This window comes from Poecilia reticulata, chromosome 4, assembly GCF_904066995.2.
Source record: "Poecilia reticulata chromosome 4, P_reticulata-male-v2, whole genome shotgun sequence".
Lineage (NCBI taxonomy): Eukaryota > Metazoa > Chordata > Actinopteri > Cyprinodontiformes > Poeciliidae > Poecilia > Poecilia reticulata.
Window position 1 is genome coordinate 22,824,852 of NC_088833.1, and position 24,106 is coordinate 22,848,957.

The 24,106-nt window shown below is 39.0% G+C and overlaps 2 protein-coding genes across 2 annotated transcripts; one reads left to right on the plus strand and one right to left on the minus strand.

Annotated features, from left to right (window-relative positions):
- Positions 1-506: 506 nt before the first annotated feature.
- On the minus strand, positions 507-14,093 carry mau2 (MAU2 sister chromatid cohesion factor). Its single transcript, XM_008407231.3, has 18 exons — positions 13,815-14,093; positions 13,438-13,521; positions 13,188-13,283; positions 12,011-12,105; positions 11,362-11,389; positions 11,049-11,204; positions 10,768-10,914; positions 10,493-10,583; positions 10,250-10,353; positions 8,970-9,047; positions 6,035-6,100; positions 5,849-5,932; positions 4,616-4,665; positions 4,439-4,516; positions 4,234-4,345; positions 2,235-2,325; positions 1,976-2,103; positions 507-1,810 (listed from the first exon to the last, which is right to left on the minus strand). Exons 1-18 carry the CDS (start codon positions 14,046-14,048, stop codon positions 1,736-1,738), a joined length of 1,797 nt encoding a protein of 598 aa, XP_008405453.1. The 5' UTR covers positions 14,049-14,093; the 3' UTR covers positions 507-1,735.
- A 1,515-nt stretch (positions 14,094-15,608) lies between these two features.
- Positions 15,609-21,572, plus strand: LOC103463696 (mitochondrial coenzyme A transporter SLC25A42-like). The gene is made up of 8 exons (XM_008407232.3): positions 15,609-15,981; positions 16,396-16,556; positions 17,763-17,874; positions 18,114-18,139; positions 18,598-18,764; positions 18,983-19,099; positions 20,039-20,190; positions 20,294-21,572. Exons 2-8 carry the CDS (start codon positions 16,467-16,469, stop codon positions 20,617-20,619), a joined length of 990 nt encoding a protein of 329 aa, XP_008405454.1. The 5' UTR covers positions 15,609-15,981; positions 16,396-16,466; the 3' UTR covers positions 20,620-21,572.
- Positions 21,573-24,106: the final 2,534 nt, after the last annotated feature.

Sequence of the window (24,106 nt, forward strand, 5' to 3'; positions counted from 1 at the left end):
TGTAGCTCTCGCAGGTGAAACAAATCCCCCCCAGAATGCCTCACTGACAAATGCCCGACTGTGGCGTCGGGTAGACGGCTACGTCTCGGTGAAACTGCAGCTGTGGCTTACTTGTTCCATTTCAGATGATAGACCTGAACAATGTTCTGAGAGATATTCAGACTTGGCTCATTGTTGTCTAGCTCAGTCCTACTTGTTACTTCAGCAGCTCTGTCCTTGACCAGTCTGGTCTGCTCCTTAGTCAAGCAGTTTACAAAATCAAAACAATTTCAGCAAATTGACGTTCTAACCTGCCCTTTCAGTGCACACTGAAAGTATAACGCATTACTGGAGTGATCATACAAATGACTAAATTTGCTGCCTCATTCAAATGCTGCGCATGTCCAATCAATATGATTGACTGAGCATTTATCCAATGCATACAGATTCCAGACTTGTTTGATAAGGAAGTGGGCACAAGTCACAAAAAAAGACAGATATCGGAATGGAGACATCAGTCAATAAACTGACAGATTTCAATCATATTTTTATTGGAAAAAATATTGAAAACAATGTAAGAATTAAAAACAGAGGCATTGGATAAAATATGGCTAGTACTGAAGCTTAAACTGTGTGTCCACCTCTTACAGTGCTTTAAATACCAAGCATTGAGATACCTACGTAGGGTAGCTAAAATAATACGTATCACACTTTACTAAATTGAATTTATAAAATGTCACTGTACAATAAAAGGTTCGACAAGTGGCAAATTTATACAAACATACTGTGAAAAGCTCATTTAGTAGGACTATCAAGACAAATTAGAACAATAAAATAAATCTTTTTTTCCAATGTTTGGGAAAAAAACCCCGCTGATTTGTGGAAAGAAAAAAAAAACATGAACGAGAAATACTCTATAAAGGAACTTAAACAAATACATGAGAGAAATGTGTGTTTTTTTAAGGATATTAGTGATAATATGATAAATTCTACTAGTATTTAAAATGCATCCCCTAAACTCAGTGGATTGTGCCTCAAAACAACATATGCTGATATTTTTTCTTTTTTTTTTTTTCTTTCTTTTACACAGACTTTTCAAATGAATATATTGTGAAAATAAGTTACAGGTCTATATTACCTACTGTGGATTTTGTGCAAAATAAAAAAAAGGAAAAAAAAACAAAACAAAATCATCAAAAATTTACGGTTCGTGCCCCAGCTGAAAAAAACTATAGTGCAGGGAGTCCGCATTAGTAACTTCCACGCATGGGAGAGAAAAAACAGCTTCCATACAAAAAAGGCAAGATGTAAAATATTTATCAACAGTTACAAAAATAGCAACATGAATAAATTAATTTCTTCTACATATTTTTTACTGCCCATATCTAACTGGATCTTTTCCAAGAAATGGAAATAGAAGATAATCCTGGCAAACTCAAATCCCTACATCTGAGGCAATGAAGCCCTTTTATACATTGCCATGTGTCCTTCCTCCCAAAAACCAACAGTCATACCCGGATCTTGTGCCCCAAGTCCATGCCGCCAGAGTGTTATTGTTTGATAACTTTAGGAAAAATTAGTAGCAGACAATCAGGAAGTAATCTTCAGAAGCAAATAAAGTGAACGTCCAACCTGTCACTTGTTAAAAATCCTTTTTTTTTTTTTAAGCTACAGTGGTGTGGATAGCAGGTTTTTTTAGGCATCAAATTGCTGCTTGTGGTAATTTACCAGCTACAATCATGCATCAGGAGGCTCCTCATAGCAGGCTTGCGAGGCTCGTGGTTGGACCATTCTGGGCTTGGATCTGAACAGGAGGGGGGCCGTCCGTCCACTGGAAGACAAACAAATTGTGCGACTGCAGCATTACAACGCGCGTCGAAAGCAAAAGACGCATTAACGAGGTAAATGTGCAGATTTCACAAAAAGGGAAAAACACGGTGAGGCGACAACTGAAGATTATGCACGGGGAAGATTTCCTCAAATCTGCTTTACGTACGCTGATGAGGTTATGCTCAGGGAGGCTGCAGGCCGCGATGTGGTCCTGCAGGAGCTGCTGGGAGAAATTCTGGTGCATCTGTGCAGCCTCGTGGGCATCGATGTTGTTTCCAAGGGCCTTGTTCAAGTCTGCAAGAATAACAGTAGGGTTTCAGCCTTTCATTCTGAAGCACCAATCCACGACGCGCAACCCTGCTGGGACTGTGCGAGGCTCGCGCTCGTCTCTCTGGGAAGCAAACAATGAAAAGTGAAGTACGGACCTTTCAACAGCGCCGAAGACCAGAGCTGCACAGACATATCAGGGATTTTGCTGGCTAGCTGCATGGCAGGTACAACCATGTTGTTGCTTTCCTGAAGGGAGCAATAATGACATAAAACAAACTTTAATTGCTGTACCAGTAATAATAATAATCACGTATTGAACAAAAATAACAATGCTCTCGAATTTACATCGTTTCCACAGATTTAAATGTCTGCTGCTACAATCATGATTGGGAGAAGAGCTTGTAATCATGTTTAGTGAGAAGACTCCTACAAATACTGAATCATTTATTAGATATATTAATATATTCATATTGTGTCCAAGGTTTCAAGCAATTAAAATTTCATTGCCTGGAATACAGGATGTTTAAAGGGGGAAGGGTCTCTTTCTAAGGATCATTAGATAACTGACCGCAACCACCAGAGTTTTTTTTTTTTTTTGTCCTTCTATCAGTTTTAGTAATTTGGGTCAGCTGGAACTTAATCCCAATTGATTGCATCCCTACGGCCAAATGAGTTTTTTTTTTCAACCAAAACAGACTGAACTTCGGATCACAGTATCCAGCTTTACAAATGTTAATGAGGAAAAATATGTTATACAAACATAAATGTATCATTTTAATATAGAGGTTTTTTTTATTTTCAGGTTATTTAGATTTTTTATTGCATTGTCTGACTGTTAATCTTGCATACAGCGCTTTGGTCTTGTGGGTGTTTATAAGGTGTCTATAAATGAAGCTGCTTTGGTTATTTCAGAGGCATGTTTTCCTACTCTGGGCAAATGATTGGTCAATCATTTCATTTATTTTTGTTTCAAGCTTGAAGATAACATTTTGGAGTCTGTTGTGTCAAAGTTTAGTCTCAGAAATAAAAAAAATAAAAAAATTTTAAAAAGCCAATTCAGTAGTTAGAAACAGCAGGTTTCTGCATTAGGTTTTGTTCACAGCAGACTTAACCAGAGATCTGAAAGAAAACATGAAGAAAATGTTTATCAGCCTCGTGCACAGATGCCTTTAGAGCATTTATGCCAGAAGGGAACTCGAAAATACGACTCTTTTTACAACCAGTGAACGCAACATACCCAAGGTATGCGTTAGCTGCCCTTTTCTGCTAGCGAGCGAACAGATCTCAAAGGTAGCCATTTTCAGTATCAGTGAGGTGTGTTAAAGTAATAAAGTAATAAAATATTAACAATATTGTGGAAAGAAAAGTTGGAAGCAAACTGACTTTTAGTAATGAGAAGTTGAAAAGACGTTAAAATGTCATCTTTACTTCATCTTTCTTTGTTCGCAACATTAAAATTCAGTTTTGCAGTGACTCCTCTCTCATACAGGCTCTTCCCCAATAATAAAAAAAAAACAATTACTGCAAGAATATGAATAAGAAAATAAAATCTGAATGTTGTTCTTCAATCATCTCTGCTATAGTTCTTGAAGAGAAATCAAAATCAGCTGAAATTGGTATTGGCTGGTCAAAAAACATCTAGAAAAAAATTCTCATAGGTGTATCTCTACTACTGTAGTGCATAAACATGAGGAGATATATACTGGAATTGTATTTGTCAATCAAAAGCTAGCATAAAACTACTACTAATATTGATTAAAACAATCTTGACCAATAAATTTGGCCGAGCTGCTTTGCTTTAATCATTTTCACCACCCAAACCGATAAGCTGCACTTTTTTTATTCACTACCCACTCCAATATCATCATAGTCCAAAAGTAAAGGCTCTTGCAAGACTGATCTAGTTTATTTATTTTAGGTTTGGCTGGCCAGAAAAAAAACTTGCAGTTTTCTGTTCCAGAGGTTAAACATAATTGGATAAAAAGGACAGTCTGACTTTAAGTAGAAAAAAAACAACAACAAGGAAACCACAGTGTTCTGTCCTGGTGACCTTGTGCTTCAACCTTATTCACAGTCCAGTTGTCTCATATATATATATAAAAAAGAGCCGTTTTAGTGCAGGTGTGAGCAATGTTTGCTAAGCGTTTGTCTTACTCTGTGGTTGCCCAGTACATAGAAAATGTGGCCCAGCAGAACCAGAGAGCAGGCTGTGAGTCTGTTCAGATCCTCAGCGTTAGACATTTTCAGAGTTTCTCTTAGGAAGCGCCTAGAACGAATAAAGAACCAGCGTGAGCATAAGGCAGAACTTTGCATTTGGGGGTTTCAATTTTTGGAGCGGCGAACTTTGAAGTTCCCATACTTTGCCTCGTTGTAGCGTCCCTGAAAAAAGGACAGGAGTCCCCTTATGTAAAAGGCTGCAGCGCGGAGGCAGTGGGAGCTGAATCGAAACAAAGACGTAATAGTTTAAGTGTCGACAACAAAACCATTTTATAAAGTGGAGTTTTAATGTAAAAACAATACATTAATCAACTTCTACCTGACTGGGAAATTATGATCCGGGTTTATTCTCTCCAAGAGGCCATACAGCTGGAAAAGAGATAAAAACACGAGCATGTTAATACGCTTCAAATATTAATGTCTTCGATTCTGAAAACGCCTTTGGTTTTCATGCATTTTAAACTTTGTCCTTAGAAGAAGAACGTTGTTAGTTTGAACACGCTTTGCCACAGTCTGGTGAGCAGTTTTCTACTGAGTGGGAAAACAGGGGTGCCCCCTGGTGGCCAAAAAATAAATAAATTAAAAGCAACTGCTTTTCAACTGAACTTCACGCATTCATGGACAAGCATTAAAAATATTGAGCATCAGTTGATTTGAAGTAGACCATAATCTACCTTTTTTTAAATAAATGTTAGCTATAAAAAAGTAGATTCAGCTAATAATAATAAATACTAGGGCTGTTGTAAACGATTATTTTAGTAATCGAGTAATCTATAGATTTTTCTTACGATTAATCGAGTAATCGGATAAAAACAATTATGAAATAAAATATTGGTAAATCTTCCATAACACCAGTGTTACTATCGGATATCAACATCAGTCTATTTTTTCCACATTTGAGCTTCCCTACCAGTTACTTTTTTGTAGACCGGGGGAGCAATACGGGATATTTACGGCTCCTCCGTTCAGAAACTCATCTACCAGCCATGTTCCGCCTCCCGTTTGTTCAGACCGGGATGATATAAGTTTATTGTGCGGTTCGTCCGTAAAGCTGCTCTTACCCTGTAAGCATCAACCCTCAGCCGCCCGCCGTGTTCAGTCTCTCCGCTCACCTGTATAAATCCTCCTCAGCTTCTTCCCGCCGTTCAACCAGCAGCTCCGGAGCAGAAAGGCTGCCGAACTCCCGGCATAGCGCCGGTCATTTTAAGGATGTTTATTGGTCCCACAAAAACGATGAAAACCCGGAATTATCACCAATCAGTAAAATCCCCGCGGGCCGAACCTGAAGATAAGACGTTATGCCGCTAACACGTAGCTTCCGTCAACAACTCAGAGGCGGAAGTCAGAGCTCCGCTCAACGCAAATAATGTTCCGGCTGAAAAACGGTGCGCTAAATGATAAAACATAAATTAACGAAGCTTCGAGGCAGGTCAATTTTCCTCGAGGAATTTTAATAATCGAGGTACTCGAATCACTCGAGGAATCGTTTCAGCCCTAATAAATACACTGAAATACTCCAACCTAAAAAGCGTAAAATGAATCCTTTGCTCACCTCCTGGTGTCTGTTTCCTTCCCTGATGTACACACTGGCCAGGTTGGTTACAATGTACGTCCACAGCTCCTGGTGTGTGGTGAGCTGCAACACGAACAGCGACTTGGTGACAAGAACACAGAGCAACTACAGCGCAGAAAAGGGCGAGACCAAAGCGGCGTCGATGTGAAATTGCAACGCACTCACCCGCAACGCTGTGGTAAACTGTGCTTCTGCGTTGTCCATACAGTTCACTGAGATGCAGTACAGACCCTGGGAGGTGGAAGTCGGAGGAAAGTTATTTGATGGGATTTTGAATAATTTTCCCATTTCAAACTTCCAGTTTAAGCCGTTTTCCAGGTTTGCAAAATCTCTTTAATATTCTGGAAATTTGAGGATATAACGTTCACCTGGCTGGGTGTAAATTACAGATTCACAAAACACAACACAACACCTGTTTGGCAGTGTTTCGAAGGGCTGCTTCAAAGCCAGAACAGGCATTTATTTATTTTTTTTACCATATTTATCCAAACTTGGCAAATGATCAAATCAAATTACCTATTTTCAAGACTGTGGGAACCTTGCCATTGGATTAAAAACATGAAAGTCTCTAGTGTTAATACTCCTTCTTTTGTCTATAACCTTGGTAAATAATAGAGATGTGCCGATCAGGTTTTTTCCTGCCGATACCGATCACATAACTATTATTATTATTTTTTTATCATAAACACTACCGGTTACATTATGTGGAAAAAGGAACCATGAATTCACCTTAATTTAGACAAAAACTTGTTTTTAATAACTTTTTCCAAGATCTAAACAAAACAGGCATTCTGCAAATTGTACTGCTATTGATAATACTATCTTTAACAGACTGATAACATATGAAGGCTCTGAAGAGGCTAAATAATGCAAAAAGCCAAAATAAAACCTCTCAACATTGCCAAAAAAAATTCAAATATAAAACTTAACATTCAAAGGTGAATACAGAATCCATTACAATAAACAATCCTGAGTTACTGAATGAAAACTTCCTGATAGCATGGCGACTAGCTGATTACTGCTAGTTCTGAGTGGCTGTTTCTGACTGAGCGGAGTAATTATGCAGAGCAGGGAGGAGATCGATTATTTTTTAGAGATTATCTGTCTCATGTTAGGACAGCGAAAGTTTTAATACGTATGTAAAATGTATTTTTTTAGGTTAGATGCTGCAGCTTTAAACAGAGGTTCGGTGTGAGAGTCACTACCAGGTGGAGCAGAAGCAGTGCTCCGTCTGTAAAATATTACTACCTGTAGCGCGTAGCAGCGGTTCAACAGCGAGAGCAGAACCAGCGTCTTACATCGCAGCTCGAAGACTTAAATAATTGGCGGGTTATTTGTTTAGCTTTCTGACCGTCATGCTAATCCGGATGAGTGTTTGTAGCTGTGCGCTGCTTTACCTGCTATCTGATCCTCCATATGTCTTTTTTACTGCAGTGAGCATCGATGTAGCCAAACTCCGTAAAGTATGGCCTTGTTTTTATGTCGTATTAGCTTCGTTGTGTTGATGCATTTTGACTTGCTTCAATTTTCCGCCTCAACACGCAAACTTCCCCATTCACTCAGTGCGTTATGGTTCCTCATCGCTTAGGATTTGTTGCTGCGTGTTTGCACAGAGTAAAGGAAAGAGGAGACCAGCTGCACAGACAGGCTGCGAAATGAGATGCAGGTGGCAACAAGAGCCAATGATCACCGATCATGCACTTTTTCACGAAAATCGGCCGATTATGATCGGTGACCGATCGACACTTTGTGTATCATGACATTTTCCTCCCTTAGTTAGAAAAATTTTCTTTGAATTCTAGAAAATGTAAAATTTAAATTACAAAAAAAATTACAATTCTACAATTTCAGATTCTCCGGACGAAAAAAACCCAACTCCTTTTCTTTTTTTTTTTGCAGGCGAGTATGTTCCGTAATATCTGCAAGTCTTCCACTTTAATTTCATCTGGAGTCCCAAAACTATCCCTTCAACTGTTTTCACACATAACACATAACGTAACTTAAACACAATAAACATAGAGCTATTTTCAGCTAATAATAAAGGTACGGGTTCCTTTTGCAAAGTTTAATCGCACCACTGCAAGAACAGTCATTACCGACCTAAACAAAAGTTTAACAAAAAGAAGCTGCAGAGCGTCTCAAAACGCTACACAACTCAAGTGATGACTCAGAAAGTAATTTGGTGCCACACAGAAAAAAAAACAGTCCAGGCAAATATGTACAGCTGTGTTATTGAGTAAGGCGAATTCTCTGGAACGGAGATCATTTGACAAGTTGAGACACTCCGCACCTCCACTACTGAGACTTGAACTGCATTAAAAAGAAATGCATTTTCATTACTGGGTCTGACCTTGTGGGTTGGTGGTTGCGAACTTTACAAAGATGAACTGCGGTGGCCACTAAGACAAACAAACTAAACAGAAATTATGTGCCAACGCTGGCAGCAGGACGGTCTCTGACGAGTCACGTCTTTGGTAATGACAGTGCGTCTTATTTGATTCCTATCAATTCGTATTTTCAAAAATAGTGCAGAACTATGAGGAATTGCTGAATCAGAGTGGAGTTTGCGAATCCCGTTTGTTGCTACGTTAGTAACGATCACGCCGTGGCCATTTTGATAGTTTACATTTGCCATCTGCTCTGCACTTCTCCACTTTTGGACAACTTTACAGCAGTGGCCGATGCTGCGCCTGTTTAATGCTCAGCTGATTTTCCAATCTTTTATCCATTTCAGGAACTTATTGGCTAAGCCCAAAGCACACTGATGCACTATTTTCCTACAATAATCTACTGTTCAGAGCTTCAGAAAGCAGGTACAATGCCCAGCCCTCTGCAGGACATCTCCGGTTTTCTCTGTCCTCTGTGCAATAAACCACTTTTCTGATTGGCTCAGGCACATCTACCATTAACCCCTTTCTGACTAGTCTTGCACCTGAATTACATACTGAATTGCTGGTAACCCTCTTATGAGTCCATAATGCCAAATTGGTAGCCAAATTAGGATTATTACTGGAATATTAGAAAGAGAATTTGTAGTCTCTTCACTTTTAGAAAAGCACAACCAGCAATATTAAAGAAAGTTTTGGTTCAAAATACTCACTAATAGTGTGTGTAGTTGAGCAGCATGGTTGTTGAATAACCTGGGGGACTGTTGGCACAGTTGACAAACCTGTGAAATCTAAACAGAGACACAAATGTTCATCAAGTATGCAAATTCTGTTTTGACACAGAGGGAACACAAACTTTTAGTGATGCAAAAAAAAAGGGGACTAAGATAAATCAGACAATTTTCTATCTCCAATGTCAACTTTGACCTTTGCGACGTACTTGGAAAAACAAACTGAAATCTTTCAAAGGGATAAATAAACTGAAATGATGTGGTTGGATTTAGTTGTTTTTTTTTGGGTAGGACTCGATCAAAGTGGAACATCTTCACACTTCGAATCTGTCAGTCAGTGAAGGCATCTCCTGTGCTTCTCCAGTCCTCAGCAGATCAGTGGCTGGGGAAATTCACAACAACGTTCACACAGCAGGTAAATGCAACCCAAATCCAATTTATTTTGCCCATATGTGACCCGTGTTTGATTGTTTTCATGGTCTGAACAGCCCAGTTCCGATCCTTTTACCAAAATAACAATTTTGGTAAAATTGAAACGAAAATGGTCCCGTTTCAATATGTGGAACTAAATTGGATATGCATCAGATGGTTTTTAAACTGTCTGCAGTATGAACGGCCATATTGTATCACAGTTTTGCACCAGAAGGAGCCAGATGCAGTAAATCTGGATTAGATGTGCTTTCCTTCCTCCGTCTTGTTATGATCTTGCTCCCATTTTTTGATAACAAAAAAATCAATTCGTAGAACGGGGCATCCATTATTACTCCTGTAAAGAGCAATTATGCACCAAACATACCTTTTTGGAATTATGAACAAAAAAAGAAAAAGAACAAACTTGGTTTCATTTGACTTTTGATACTTTTGCAAATGCTTCTAGAATCCCTCAAATTCACTCTACAGCCAATCCGTTGGAAATTAAAATAATTCTTATATACAAAATAATTATTTGGAGGTAATCATAGCCAGCTGAAATGGCTCCTATGTATTTTGAGTTCAGATGTAGTGGTTAATTCTCAGCACAGTCTTCATTAGGGTGTGCAAACCCATTATTTTATTTCCCCCTGGTTTTAATTTCCTTTTAAAATGTTTCAGTTTGTTTTTAAAGGTGAGATTTTCTGGTTAGAAGCTGGAAAAACTTAAAACTTCTTTAAGTCACAAAGAACTAACTGAGCTTCAAATGTTCCATATGAGCTTTCTTTTTTAAGATGGCACGTATTTAAATATAAACTGCAGAGATGGTGACAGGAATAGAAACGATGTACCTCCTGCAATGCCGTGGCCTTGTGGCCCGTGACGAGTCGGCACATGATGATGTGCTCCAGCAGAATGACTTGGAAGGTAGACAGGATGGGGCTGCAGTCCAACACTGACATAAATTGATTAGTGGTAAAAAAAAAAAAAAAAAAAAAAAAAAAAAAAAGAAAACAGCACCGGTTAGTGATTTCTGGACAGTTTACAGAGCAAAGCTGATTAAATTAGGCACAGAGTAACACTCAAAAACTCACTTTTGAGTTTCTCCAGTTGCATAAGAGCCTTGTCTGTGTACTTCTGGGCTTTCTCCAAATAGCCCGCCTGCATGGAGTGCATGACTGTCACCTGGAAAATGAAAAGAAAAAAAAATATATAGAGTGTTTCTGATTCAATGTTTTTGCACAATTAAATAGTTTTAAATTAATGTTTGTACAGGTTTGACTATTGCTTGAGACTTCTGTTGTAACTAAGGACACAGTTTTTGAGTAACAGAAAAAAGAAAGGAAGAAAGAAAGAAAATCAGCGTTACCAGATATACGAGGACACACATGTGCTCCTTGGGCAGCCAGTGGAAGAGGTCAGCTGGGTTGGTGGGTAAAATCTCATCATCTTGGAGTGTAGAGATAGTCTGAATGCACTGCTGCAGCTGCTTCAGACACGGCTTCACGCTTTTTACCTGAAAAGAAACAAACAAAACGAAACAATGTAGTCACTCCTGTCAACTTTTACACATCCATCCTCATCCCACTTCAGAAATCTGAAAAAAAAAACAACAACTTTGTCATCACCCATCCAAGGGAGGTTTCCTACCTGTCCAGCATCCAGGTAGTGTGTGACTTGTAGGACCAGGAAGAATACTCTCAGTGATTCCTTCTGGATGGGGTTTCCCTGCCAGTTTTCTACTATAGTTCCACACAGTGTGAGAAGAGGATGCACCTCGCCAAGCTTCCTCTCCATTAGCAGCAACTGGAAGGTTAGAAAACATCCCCAGGTCAAAACAAATTACTAAAACAGTTAACGCTGGGTTTCCTCGTGGCAGATGTAGAAAGAAAAAACAAAGATATGAAGACATAAAGATAAAACTTAGCTACAGAGAAGAGAAAAATGGAAAGAGAAAACTTACCATGCCTTTACTAAGAAGAAACAAAGCCCTAAAAAGATGCAAAAAAGTAAAATTAAGTCAACGTTCACGTCAAATTATTACAAATAAATACCTTGTAATCTTAATTATTAGATACAAATCTCAATTAAAAAGAGTTCCAAGCACAAATAAAATGCTTATTTCATAAGAAAACAGGTTATTTGTAATCTTAGTACATTTAAAATTAAAATTGATTTACTGATTTGTTTCCAGTGGAAGCTTATTCAGCAACAAAGTAGTAGCTTCATTTTCCACACATTTTGGTTGCGCCTTCCATGTTGTAAAATCATATATAGTATGTTATATTTATTTAAGTTTTACATAGTCACATTTAAAAGTCTATTCGCATCAGCTTCACATACATTAAAAATAAAACCTTAAAGCAGCTTGCAAAGGTTTCCCCCTTAATTATTTAGTGTGCAATAGCCAATACAGAACCGATTCACATGAAGCGAATCACACAAGTAGAGCTGTCGGAGTTACAGCAAAGAGTTACTTTTCGTCAACGGGACAAAATGATCATCATTTTGGTTTAGGCATTCTATAATAGTCACATTGCCTCCCCCCCAACCCCATTTGTCGTCTGGGTAATAATTTAAACATGCAAACTGCAAATGACGGAGATGTTTACCTGGTATATTCTGAACCCACGACTCGGGCATACTCAGCACCAACTCCCAGAAGGTCACATGCTGACACCAAGTCTTTCTCCAGAGTATGAAGTTGCTGAAAAGAGATAAGAAAACCACCTTAACATCTCAATACAGGCAACTATTAACTTTCAAACAACTAGAATCCAAATGCAGCAGGTCTAACTCTGTTCTCCAACTAAAACAAAAGAAATAATAATAATAAAAAAGAGACAAAGCAAGAATAAATCTGATAATTTTAATATTCTGTGGCCCTGATCGGTGACAGGCAGGTAAGACACAGTTAGTGAATGCACCAAAACACAGGCGCTAACAAGTCACTTTGACAACAACAGTTGTTGATAAGAGAAAAAGAGTAAGCTATTTTTTGAGTCTTTGACGTTCCTAAATCACATATTGGTAAGGCACATTCACACAGCAAATCGTAGTTTGTATTTAAGTTCATATAAGTTAGTTTTATATCTCTGTAGGTATGTAACCCACCCCACACACAGTCTGACGCCGTCTCATTTGATAATGGGAATAATTAATGGCAACCCCTTATCTTTTTTTTTCCCGCAAAGGTTAAAGTTGACATTGTTTTTTTTTTTTTTTTGATTTACCATGAATTAATGTTGTATTTTTTGTGATGTACAGACAGTTTGGTATTTTCAAACCATTTTTGAGAAAATCATCGTTTTAGTTTATGTAAACTAACTTATGTAAACTCGTGTGTTCTTACACACAAATAAATGTATTAAAAATCTAATTAAAATTAGTCTATGTAATTTTTTTTAATCAAAATGCTACACATCAACATGAAACTTCTGTATAGCTTAGCAAGCGTTAGGTACATTACTGCCGCCTATTGGGTTGGAGGGTGTGCACGAGTACCAACAGTGGGCCAGAAATGAGGCAACTCAGAAAGGTACAACTAAATATGTGATTATTTTTCTTTTTGGAGTACTTACTTTATTAAGAGCATATATAAGTAATATAAACATTTTCATGTTAAGACGGATCAATTTGCTATTTATAATGAACCAGCAAAAGAATCAAGACTACCAGCTGCATTAGCATGTGAAATCCAAAAAAAATTGTGACAAGAAATCGGCCACAAAATCTGCGATAAGTGCATCTTCAGTAGGAAAACTTTAATACCACTGAAGTAATACATACCGCTAACTGGAACAGCAGTCTGCAGTGCCAGTATGGTGTTTGCTGTGAAATCTGGATGGCTTTACGCAGCAGGGGCTTTGCAGAGTCCACCAAATTCTGAAAATGTATTACATGCGGGCAGTTAGCAGGTCATAATAACACCCCCTCGTATCAGAATCATTTGTGGATGTCTTTGAAAAGCACAAATATGGCTCGACTCTTTTTTCTGTTTACCATAATAGCATCTTATAATCTTCTTTATATGTTTTACCTGTTGGCAAAATAGTTCCGACAGAATACTCGCAGCTTCAAATTTGACATCTTCGAACTGAGGAAGTTGTTGAGATATAAACCACTGCAAAAAAAGGACAAAATATTGTCAGCCAACATTCTGGGCGTAAATATTTGAGCAGCAGTTTATTTTGTAAAAACCAGCGCGTGAGGCTAAAGTGGTTGAACAGGGTTTAAACGACACACTTTGTACCAAAATTATTTGAACGTGTATCAGAACCTCTTTACTAATGTAACCTTCTTGAATGAATAGCTAGTTAAACACTTCCGCCGTTCGGTGTTTTCACTGCCCGCGGCCTACACTCCCTCCGCTTCTCTGCAGCATCCCCGCTCTTTCCTAGATCAAACGCCCCTCACCGCTTTCTCTAGGTGGCTGCGGGCCAGCTCGCTGTTCTTGGTGTGATGGTAGAGAACCGAACCCAGCTGGAGATGCGTCCGAGCTTCGATCCTCTGCGGGGGCTTGAACTGAAACACGGCCTGTAGACAGTGTACGCACAGCCGTATTTTGGGTGGACTGGAGGTTCGGAAATGTTCCGCAAAGCCGAGGAGGGCGAGGTACCAACGCTCCGGGGCCTCTACGTTTGACGCCATTTTCCCAGACAACAACAAGTTTTTCAGCGCTACGGCCAGAGCCGCGGGTTGCCAGGTTGGGCAGACTACGATCGAAGTGGCTTTTTCCAGCTCCAAATTGTGAAGAAAAACTTTAGTTGTGTCCTATTTTGTCATTTCAATAAAACAAATAGCGCAGGAAATGGTCAAATCCAATTTTATTATAAAAATATTTATTTTATTTAATACGCCGAACTACTATTTTAACAATATTCTCCACATGTTTATGTTCCAATAGAAATAGAAACGATGCTCTAAGTCCGTTTTCCAGAGTTTTTCTTTGTAAAAAACGAATTGTGTTATTTTATTTATTCTGAATTGAAAGTTGTACTAAATTAATAAAACGTGTTATTGAGATGTTTTTCGGATTGTAAAGATAAATTTGAACAAGAATCCCTTCCTCTTGTGCATGCATGTAAGTATTAACATACATACTGTATTTCTTTATGTATGTGAATAACAAAAACAAAATAGCTACACAAGATGGCTGTATGTTGTAAATACTGCTCTTGTCCTTTCTTACTCCTGTAGTCCTACTTACCAAGTGTTTTTGTTATATATTTTTGTTTGCTGTTTCTGACTGTATCCTGATTACTATGCAGCCTTTGGAAAGCAAAGTAAAATTCTTTGTACCCATAAACTTGCCACATAAGGTTATTCTGATGTTAATGACATCTAATGCAATTAATCTGTTTTACAATTTTTTTTCAGCATTATGTTCTTAAGGTTTAGTGCCAGAAAGTGAGAATTCATACAATTGCTCTAATATATTGTTGACAAGGAAAGTATTAATGCATGGCACCTAAAATATTACATTATACAGCCCTGCAGTCATTTATGATTTCATTATTGAATGCATTAACATGCAATACTGATTGGGATTAAGCATAAAGTGCAGTTCTGTTTGATGTTCTTTATGTGATTGTGCTCTGTAGATCCTAAAGGCAAGTAAAAAATTCTTGCAAAAATTCAAAGAGTTTGCCAAATTATCCATAGGTTTACTTTGTAAAAGGCAGTTGTTTTGTGTGGTGATTAACTCTGCGAGTACTGAAGATACTCTGTTCCAAAAAATATGAGTGCTAGGTTAATTGGTCTCTGAAAATTGTCTTTTAAGTGTGCTGTGTGTGCACACAGCTGTTTGTCCAGTTTATCTCTGTGTTGCCTTGTGCTGACTAGTGACCTCTCCAGGGTGTACCCTGCCTCTCACCCAATTATTGTTATAGTTAGGCACCAGCCTGCCCTTGTCCCTGCAAGGATGAGAGGGTTTGGAGTTTGGATAATGGATGGAGATTCTCATTTAGCTCTTTCTAAAGTTTGACCCCAGAAAGAAACACACACACACACACACACACACACACACACACACACACACACACACACACACACACACACACAAACAAAATGAGATAATATGGAAAACTAAAACGGTTAATTAAAAGATTGATATGATTGCGTAATATATACCTGGCAACCCAATGTTGAGCATAACCTCGCGAGACTTTGCTTATGCGATGCTATTTGCTCTTGGGTATTGTAGTCCAAAACAGTGGAATACGCCGTGTTCTCGTTCGCTCGGGGCTCGAGAGTCCAGAATAATCTTTCTGTGCACAGAGTAGGAGAGAGGAGGGGGAGAGGGAACACCTCCGAGATGAACGTTGTCTGACTCACGTCCCCTTACAAACAAACTACGTGCTTTATTGACACTTTTCTTCGACTCAACTTGATAAAAGACGTCAACAACGCGAGGAGACGTTGGGACACATCGCTGCGCGTGTGCTGTGCAACTTTAAAGCGCGAGTGACAAGCCTTCTGCCAACAAACAGGAGATGTGCAGGACGAGCTGCAGCACGGCAGAGCATTGTAGGATTTCACTCGTCGACTATTTGTAAACACGGACTGCTCTGGGACAGTCAAGGTAAGCGTTCATGCGGGTTTTAATAACCAAACCAGATTTCACTTCAGAAAGGAAGAGTGTCTATTTATTATTATTATTGTTTCTGGACAGCTGTGAATCGCAGTTCATTTATTTTACACGCGCCTATTAAGGTCTCGTATGGTTTATTTAAATGACAACCAGGGCACATATAATCACTCATGCAACATCGTTATGAATTTGGCTTTATGTAGATAAACCAACATTGGTTTGTATCCTCTGTACCGTGACACCCCGTTTGTTTACAAGGGAGACCATTCGTGTGGGAACATGGGCGTGAGAGAATGCACGTACTCGTGTTCTGGTACGGAGGAACTCCGCATAGCAAGGAGGATGTTGCCTCAAAACAGCAGTTTGGAGTATTTTTAACTCAATGTATGTCATTTTCCCCTGCAGTTGTGGGGTTTTGTCCAGAAAGAGCTCCGCGGGTGTGTGACAAGTCTTGGTAATCTAAGAAGGGGGCACCAATGGCCCACCGTGTGCACGAGCACCGCCAGGGCCGCATGCCTGTGGCCCAAACTACTGTGCTGACCCTCCCACCGTCCAGCCAAGCAAAGGTGAGCGTGCTGGGTGTGTTTCTCTCTCTTAGCCAGTGAGAATAAGGAAAGGGGAAAACAATATTAAAACGGGACCAGACAGGTTGCTGCAGACGGGTGTGGAAAAGCATTTTTAAATGTACTGTTTTTACAATCGCAAATGTGAATTAATCCTCTTCTGAAGTGTTAAACAGGAAGGTTGACTATGTCACAATATATTCAAATAAAGTGTAAGCGTTGCCAAAAAAAGATACGTTTTAAGAAAAAAATAAAATCACAAATGTATATTAAAAGCGGTTAAGAATGGAAAAAGCCACTATGTGTTGCTTCTAATACCATACTCTTCTTTACGGTGGTGTTATTGTGACATTCAGTGTCTCCTTGCTGGCTGTAAACATCCAACATCAGAACAGTCCTGCTGCTGTAAATAGAAGGGTGATGCCAACTAATCCTCCGCAGCAGGCCTCTGTCCATAAAAATACACATTCACGAGTTGGACTTAAAAGAAAACCGTAAATCCTTTTTGGACAGGAAAAGCCTAATGGGTGCATTTTAACAAATGCATTTCTACCTTTCATTTGTCTCTGTTGACGTGTCCCTGATTCTCCACACCCTTCTTTTTTTTTTCCTGCTTTGTCACCTTTGTGTTTTTATTTTATTAGAGATGCGTAAATGATCAGTAAAATGAATAATTATAAAATAGATTATGAAGCAGGAGGGATACCAGCTTTAAATTCATGGTACTGTTGGTTCTTGGAGTCAAAAATAAGTGATATGATGGAATAGTTCCAACAATATGATTTACAGATGCAAGTTTTTAAAGTGTTTTGTTTTTCTGTTGCTGGTGATGAAACGTCTTTGTTTATCAAGCCAAATCCTTGCGCTATCAGTCAGTGGGGGTGTTTATTGAGTTCAGCTGGCCTACTTTAGGACTGCTTCCATGATCACACAGGGCAGAGCTCATGTTCCAAGAAACATGGGGCAGACTTATCTCATGTGATTCTCAGTTTCCGTGCCCCGTCGTCCACGTGCGTGTTGTGGCTCTCGAGCCGACAAATTTATCTGGGAGCGTTTCCGTTGATCAGCAATCCACATAAAGCATAAACATAAATAAGACATACCATAGCTTTTGTGTTATTTCATATTTATATTGCAGTTTTTTTGTGTGTTTATGTTGCAAAACATTGTCTCACTAGCTCACAAATGTGTGAAAATGTCTCCAAACAGGACCTGAGACCCAGATTGACCCCTCTGGACTCTCTGCTGTGTGGCGCATTCGCTGGAGCTGTGGCCAAAACCGTCATTGCACCTCTGGACCGCACCAAGATCATTTTTCAAGGCAAGACAAACTCTCAGGTCTAAGGTTTCCTTCCAGATATAGATGAGGAAATGTGCTTGCCTGCAAAAAAGGCGACACTTGGACGTTTTACACTTTTCTGTAGACTGAACTAATGTTTTGTATCCGTACCAGAGTTTACACCTCCACTGTTCTGGACTAATCCTCTTAGTAGATGTTTAGCCTACATGAGACGGTGTGTCTCAACCCTGTGGTTCACTGTGCCTCTTGTTGTTTTTCAGTGTCTTCAAAGAGATTCTCAGCAAAGGTGAGTTTATTTATCTATCCTATCTGCAGAACAGGAACCGATAAGACACAGATTTTCATCACGTCATGTGTACCTGCAGTGATAAGCAGGGCAATTGACTGCTCAAGTACAAAACATACTGAAAGTTATGAACTCTTGCGTCACTGTTTATGCACACTGGAAGTTTATTTTTCAAGAATATTTGCTAAAATGTTACAGAAAGTTCAATTTGAAGCAATAAGTAACAGTTTATAAATTCATTTCCAATTTTTAACAACTTTGCGTGACAAATAAACTGAAATGATGTGGTTGGATTTAGTTTTTTTTTTTTTGCTTAATCACTTTGTCCTGACGTTGTTTTGGGGCAAAACTGTTTGTGACCACATGTTAACAAAGGTTCTTTACGAGCCTTATTATGTAACGCCAAAATATCAGACGTGCTAAGCGGATAACGCGTCGAACGTTACGGTGTGCTGCAGGAGGCCTTCAGGGTGATCTACTGCACGTACATGAAGGATGGATTCCTCAGTCTGTGGAGGGGGAACTCTGCCACCATGGTGCGGGTCATGCCCTACGCTGCCATCCAGTTTTGCTCACACGAGCAATACAAGAAACTCCTGGGGGGCTACTATGGCTTCCAGGGCAAGTGAGTAAAGACTTTCTTATTGTGCTATTTTCATGTTTTAAGTCTTTGGGAAAAACACGATGGCACAAACTTTGTGAAAATGTACAGCTTTAGCTGAGTCAGCATGACTGTAGCGACCGGGAAGTTAGCATTTAGCTTATATTAGCATGGCTGTAGCTGTGTGGGATTTGCTATGTGTTCTTTCAAGTGGGCTTAAAGTCAACTGCTTTTTATTTCAGAGCGCTGCCTCCTTTCCCACGGCTACTGGCGGGGTCTCTGGCCGGTACGACCGCTGCCATGCTAACTTACCCCTTGGACATGGTCCGAGCCAGGATGGCTGTCACCGCTAAAGAAATGTAAGGACCTCCAGAGTTAAGCTCATCTCTAGCAGAGGACGAATTTGTCCGATTTTTATAATGATCAGTTAGTCATTCCTGGAAAAACGGTCAACACCGTTCAGTATACGGGCCATTTCTGACAGGGTTAGGTATGTTAGGGATCCAAATGATTACATTACTAATCTGAATGCTGGACGTTCAGGATCATATGGTGTACCCGTTCTCAGATAATGTCTGGTTTGTTGGTTATTTTGAACCAAGTTTCTTTATCACGTAATTATATTTTTTCAGTCATTAATAAACCATTTTTTAAACTTTTGGTTTAGATCCACACTCAACATTTATTGACTTTGGATATAAGATGGTATGTTCTGCAGATTTCTTCCATCTATAGACCCTTCATTTCATTTGCGTCTCTTTCTTTTAAAGGAGTTAGATTTTTCCTGTAGCTTTGAAGTGATCACCATTTGTAGACTTCCAGAGTTTATGACGTGATCAGATAATTAATAGCTTAATTAAACATAAAGTAACTCATGCATTCAGTGCTGTATATCTTTAGAAAAATGTTGAAAGATCCACAAATCTTGTGAAACTACTGCTAAAACCCCCATTTAAATTTTACTACAAAATCAAATTCAGAATTTGAGTTTTAATTTCACTCTTTGACTTTCAGTTTGGTGAAAAGAGGAGTTGCCTCTAAATCTCTCTTTACTAACTGGACTATGTTGGGATTGTCTCAGTTCAATATGATCTGGGTGGTCTGTCCTCATCATACTGTCTATCACTTTGAACGTAGACTCCTATACTGGCACCAGGAAAGACTTTTCTTACTCTTGATTAATGCTTATGTCATCCTTACATAAAAAAAAACAACATTTGTTGGTCTTTGCAGTTATTGTGACTGTGCACTCAATAGAAAATTTATGTCTCAAATTAATTTCTGTTTTTCTTTTCCAGGTACAGTAACATCATGCATGTCTTTGTACGCATCTCCCAAGAAGAAGGTGTAAAGACACTGTATAAAGGTTTCACTCCCACCATCTTGGGTGTTATCCCATACGCAGGGATCACGTTTTTTACCTACGAGACCCTCAAAAAGCTCCACGCAGGTACTCTCACCATTTCGCTGTCTTCGCATGTTTGGTTTTAATTAATTAAAGTAAGATTGGTAGATGACAGTCAGTTCCAACCCTACCATCTGTTTTACCTTAGATAAGACGAAGCGATCTCAGCCTTACCCTTATGAGCGCTTGGCGTTTGGAGCCTGTGCGGGCCTGATTGGACAGTCGGCTTCGTACCCTCTGGATGTGGTGCGCCGGCGCATGCAGACAGCCGGCGTGATCGGCTCCTCCTACACAACCATCCTGGGGACCATGCGCGAGATTGTGAAGCAGGAAGGCATCAGGCGTGGACTGTACAAAGGCCTGAGCATGAACTGGGTGAAAGGGCCCATCGCAGTGGGAATTAGCTTCACCACGTTTGACGTTATGCACAACTTGCTGCTGAAGCTGCACCAGATGGGCTACTCCATCCACTGAACCAGCGGGGGTGGCTGAAGAACGATAACGGAGGGAAAGTACAGATGCGACCTGCATGAGGAAAGGGAGCGGAGCCCGTTTCGTGGCTGTGACGAGTCTCTGCTCTGTGCAGGACTTTCCTCACTCCTGTTTCCTACAGAGGATGTCAGAGACGCGAATAAGCCGACAGGAGATCTGTTCTGCAAGGATACGCATTATCAAAAGCTTGGCCTAATGCAAAGGGATCTCTAGCTTTGCAGAAAGGCACAAAAAATAAGTTTTTTCTATCATGGAATGGTTAAAACATGTCTGAGAAACGCGGTACCACTAGAATGATAGATGGCAAAGGAGTTAAATTGCACTTTATCAGAATTTCCCCTTCTGTTGATCCTACTTTATCAAAAACAAATCAGATTTTTTTCATGTGCTTCCTTTCATCTTTTTTGTACAAGAGACATTTTAAATATTTTATTTTTATTTTTCTATGGCACAGCATGTGATGATACATGGTTATGTGCAACTAAAGACAGATTTAGCAGGTTTAAATTTTATGATGGTGCCAGTGTGGATTTTATTTCCCATTGAAAGGAAAACAATTGAATGTGACTGTTAAATTTTCACTTACCCATCCATCCAACACCGTGTAACTCCATCTGTGTCTTAGATGATCGTAAGTGTTGCTAATCAAACTTATTACAAACAAAAACATATGAATATGAAAGACTTTAGTCGGTATGCAAAATTATTGCGATTTAAGCATTTAAAAAAAAAAATTTAAATTTGTTTTGCTCACATTGTTGTATAGATGTTCTCAAAGCCGTCACTTGAATGTATGGCATGTCTTTTTTTTCAGTCATAATTTTTATGTTTCTGTAGAAGAAAATCATGCTTATTGCTACATTTTCAGAGGGATTTTTTTTTTGCCCAAAGACGTTTACAGTATGATGACCGTGCAATAAACTGTTTATTCACAACATTGAGCAATGTCGTGTTTTGTCCACTAGATGGAGATGTTTGATAAAAGAAGGTAATAATGTTGCCATAAATAGCAAGGGGACGTATCAATTAAACAAAAGAGGAAGAAATTTTAATTTTAAATATTTTTTAAAACATCAGAATTTTCAGTCGGTTGGAAGATTTAATTTCTTTCCAAAACCATAACCCCCTTTTTTTTTAGTGAGTAGTTATTTACTTTTGTCCCAGTGTTCTCTTTTACTAATTATTATAATTTTATAACACTTAAGATATGGCTACAGCTTGTATAAGAGAATATATATATATATATATATATATATATATATATATATATATATATATATTTTAACCGTACAGATTTAAAACGTACTTGGAAATGTTTTCTATCTTGATGATTTCTCCTTTGTCACTAGATGGCGGCAGGGAGCAGCTCCACCCGCTCGTGCAATCCGGTACCATTAACGAGCTCATTTACATGGCCTGAACTTGACCTTATGTCTGCCCAGTGAAAACAGCTTTACAGTTATTTCTCTCACATCATTGATCACATTTTATTTAACGTTTCTTGCATTACTTAAACTATGTCTGTGTTACTAAAGCAGCTTTAACCTTAACTTTGAATCATAAAGAAATATGTGTCAGCTTGCTGTAATTTTTCTTAGCAATCATGTTGTAGCACCACACCAGTTAATATATTTAAACAAAGTAACGTTTTTTTTTTGCAAATCTATATATTTCGTTATTCAAAATCTGCACCACAAATAATTTCATTAGCAAAATGCGATGTTTTTTTTCACTCGCTCTGATAAAGCATATTTGTTTTATTTTTATGAAGTACATATATATATCCACTGCCATCCATTTTTTTAAATCAAGTGTTATCCATTAACTTAGCTGTTGAATTCCAGTTTTATCACTAAATTAGCAGATACAAACCTTCAGTTTTTCTTCCTTTTTGTCCTTTCTTATTCACCACTCTGTGTGCTTGAGCTGTGAGAGCATTAAATTCTCTCTGTGTGTGTGTGTGTGTGTGTGTGTGTGTGTATGCCCAGTCTGTTACTTTGTTGATTTTTATCAACCGAAACACCTTCTCTGGTGGTTGAATATCGTGTCTCCTGAACTCCAGAGCTCAGGATGGAAGGGAAATACTGTCTTACCCCTCAGTCTCGCCATCTTCCCCGCCTTCTTGACCTTGACTGAGAATCATGGGATACCCCTGCCAACCTACCAGCCTGGCTTTGCAACAGTCGAAACAATGCGACTGGCTGGATGATGTGGTCGAATGGTGGGTGCCTGCGAGAGCGAGGAGGAGGCAGGAGGAGGATGGGGGCCCTGAAACGATGTTTCTTGAAGGCGCCGTTGCCATAGGTAACCTGGATCTGTGCCAACGGAGGCGAGCGGACCATTTGCATGTATTCAAATCTTGCATGAATAATTCACTTTGAAGCCCCCGCTGGAGTGTGAGCAGACAATAGCCGCTCGCGCTTACACACACAGATGCACAGAACAAAACGCTCACCAGAAAAAGAAATATCTTTTACATAAACACACACACACACACACACACACACACACACACACACACACACATCACCCAGACTCAGGCTTGAAGGGTGTGAGAAAGGTGAAGAGGTTATTGTGGGAGGTACGCATGAACAGAGCCTCTCTTGGAGGTGTGTTTGATCCTTAAACGTTGAGATAGTAACTGTTGCAGCAACATCTTCCTGCATGTATTTACTGGCAATTCAAAGCACATAAGATGAGATCTTCCTCACACCAAACACTGGACTGTGTAGAGTAATTTCTGCTCCACGTAACACTAATTCTAAAAATTATTTTTGTAATCAATGGCTACTATTCATAATAAATTACATATTAAATAAACAATAAAATACACTTCCAGTAAAGTGAACAGACCTTATATAGGTTACAACATAAAATGCAGCTCTGTAAATCATTTACTGTAGTGACACTTTAAATGACAATATGGCGTAAATCAAAAAATCTCCCTTATGCTGTCATTAATAAACACAGCGCCGCTACTGTTATTTATTAATATTATTATCTACACTTTGCTGAGGCAGGTTTTGATTATGGGTGGTATGCTTTTTATTTTTATTTATTTATTTTTGTCTTTTGCCCAGGATGATATGGAGAGGGGACAACAATGGTAAATGAGCAAAGAAAGATAAAAAAAAAAAAACTGGGATACATTCGACTGACTACTTCAAATCCTTAGTTACTTAGGCCTTGTGGTTTTAGAGCTGAAATGCATTACTCTACTCAAAAAAAATAATAAAAAAATAAATGGAAATTATTATTCCATTTGTGAACATAGTAGAAATTCATTTTTTTCTGCTCTCGTGGCATTGGGACCACCCAGAGAGAGAAGAAGCTGAGGCATAAGTAAACTAAGCTGCTTCTCGGGGCCCCCAGTCTGGCAGAGGTTGGGGGTTCAAGAGCACTTGACCTCTGACGCAAAATATAACTCTCCAAAGCTCCAAATTTGTTGTCACTTTAAAAGAGAAATGTA

Excerpts from the sequence above, each read along its gene's own strand:
- mau2 (XM_008407231.3), bottom strand. The coding sequence starts at position 14,048 with ATGGCGTCAAACGTAGAGGCCCCGGAGCGTTGGTACCTCGCCCTCCTC. Across the intron at positions 13,522-13,814 it reads GCAGCCACCTAGAGAAAGCG|TGGTTTATATCTCAACAACT; the intron begins GTGAGGGGCGTT and ends CTTTTTTTGCAG. Across the intron at positions 10,354-10,492 it reads GCAACTGGAGAAACTCAAAA|TGTTGGACTGCAGCCCCATC; the intron begins GTGAGTTTTTGA and ends AATTTATGTCAG.
- LOC103463696 (XM_008407232.3), top strand. The coding sequence starts at position 16,467 with ATGGCCCACCGTGTGCACGAGCACCGCCAGGGCCGCATGCCTGTGGCC. Across the intron at positions 16,557-17,762 it reads CACCGTCCAGCCAAGCAAAG|GACCTGAGACCCAGATTGAC; the intron begins GTGAGCGTGCTG and ends GTCTCCAAACAG. Across the intron at positions 20,191-20,293 it reads CCTCAAAAAGCTCCACGCAG|ATAAGACGAAGCGATCTCAG; the intron begins GTACTCTCACCA and ends GTTTTACCTTAG.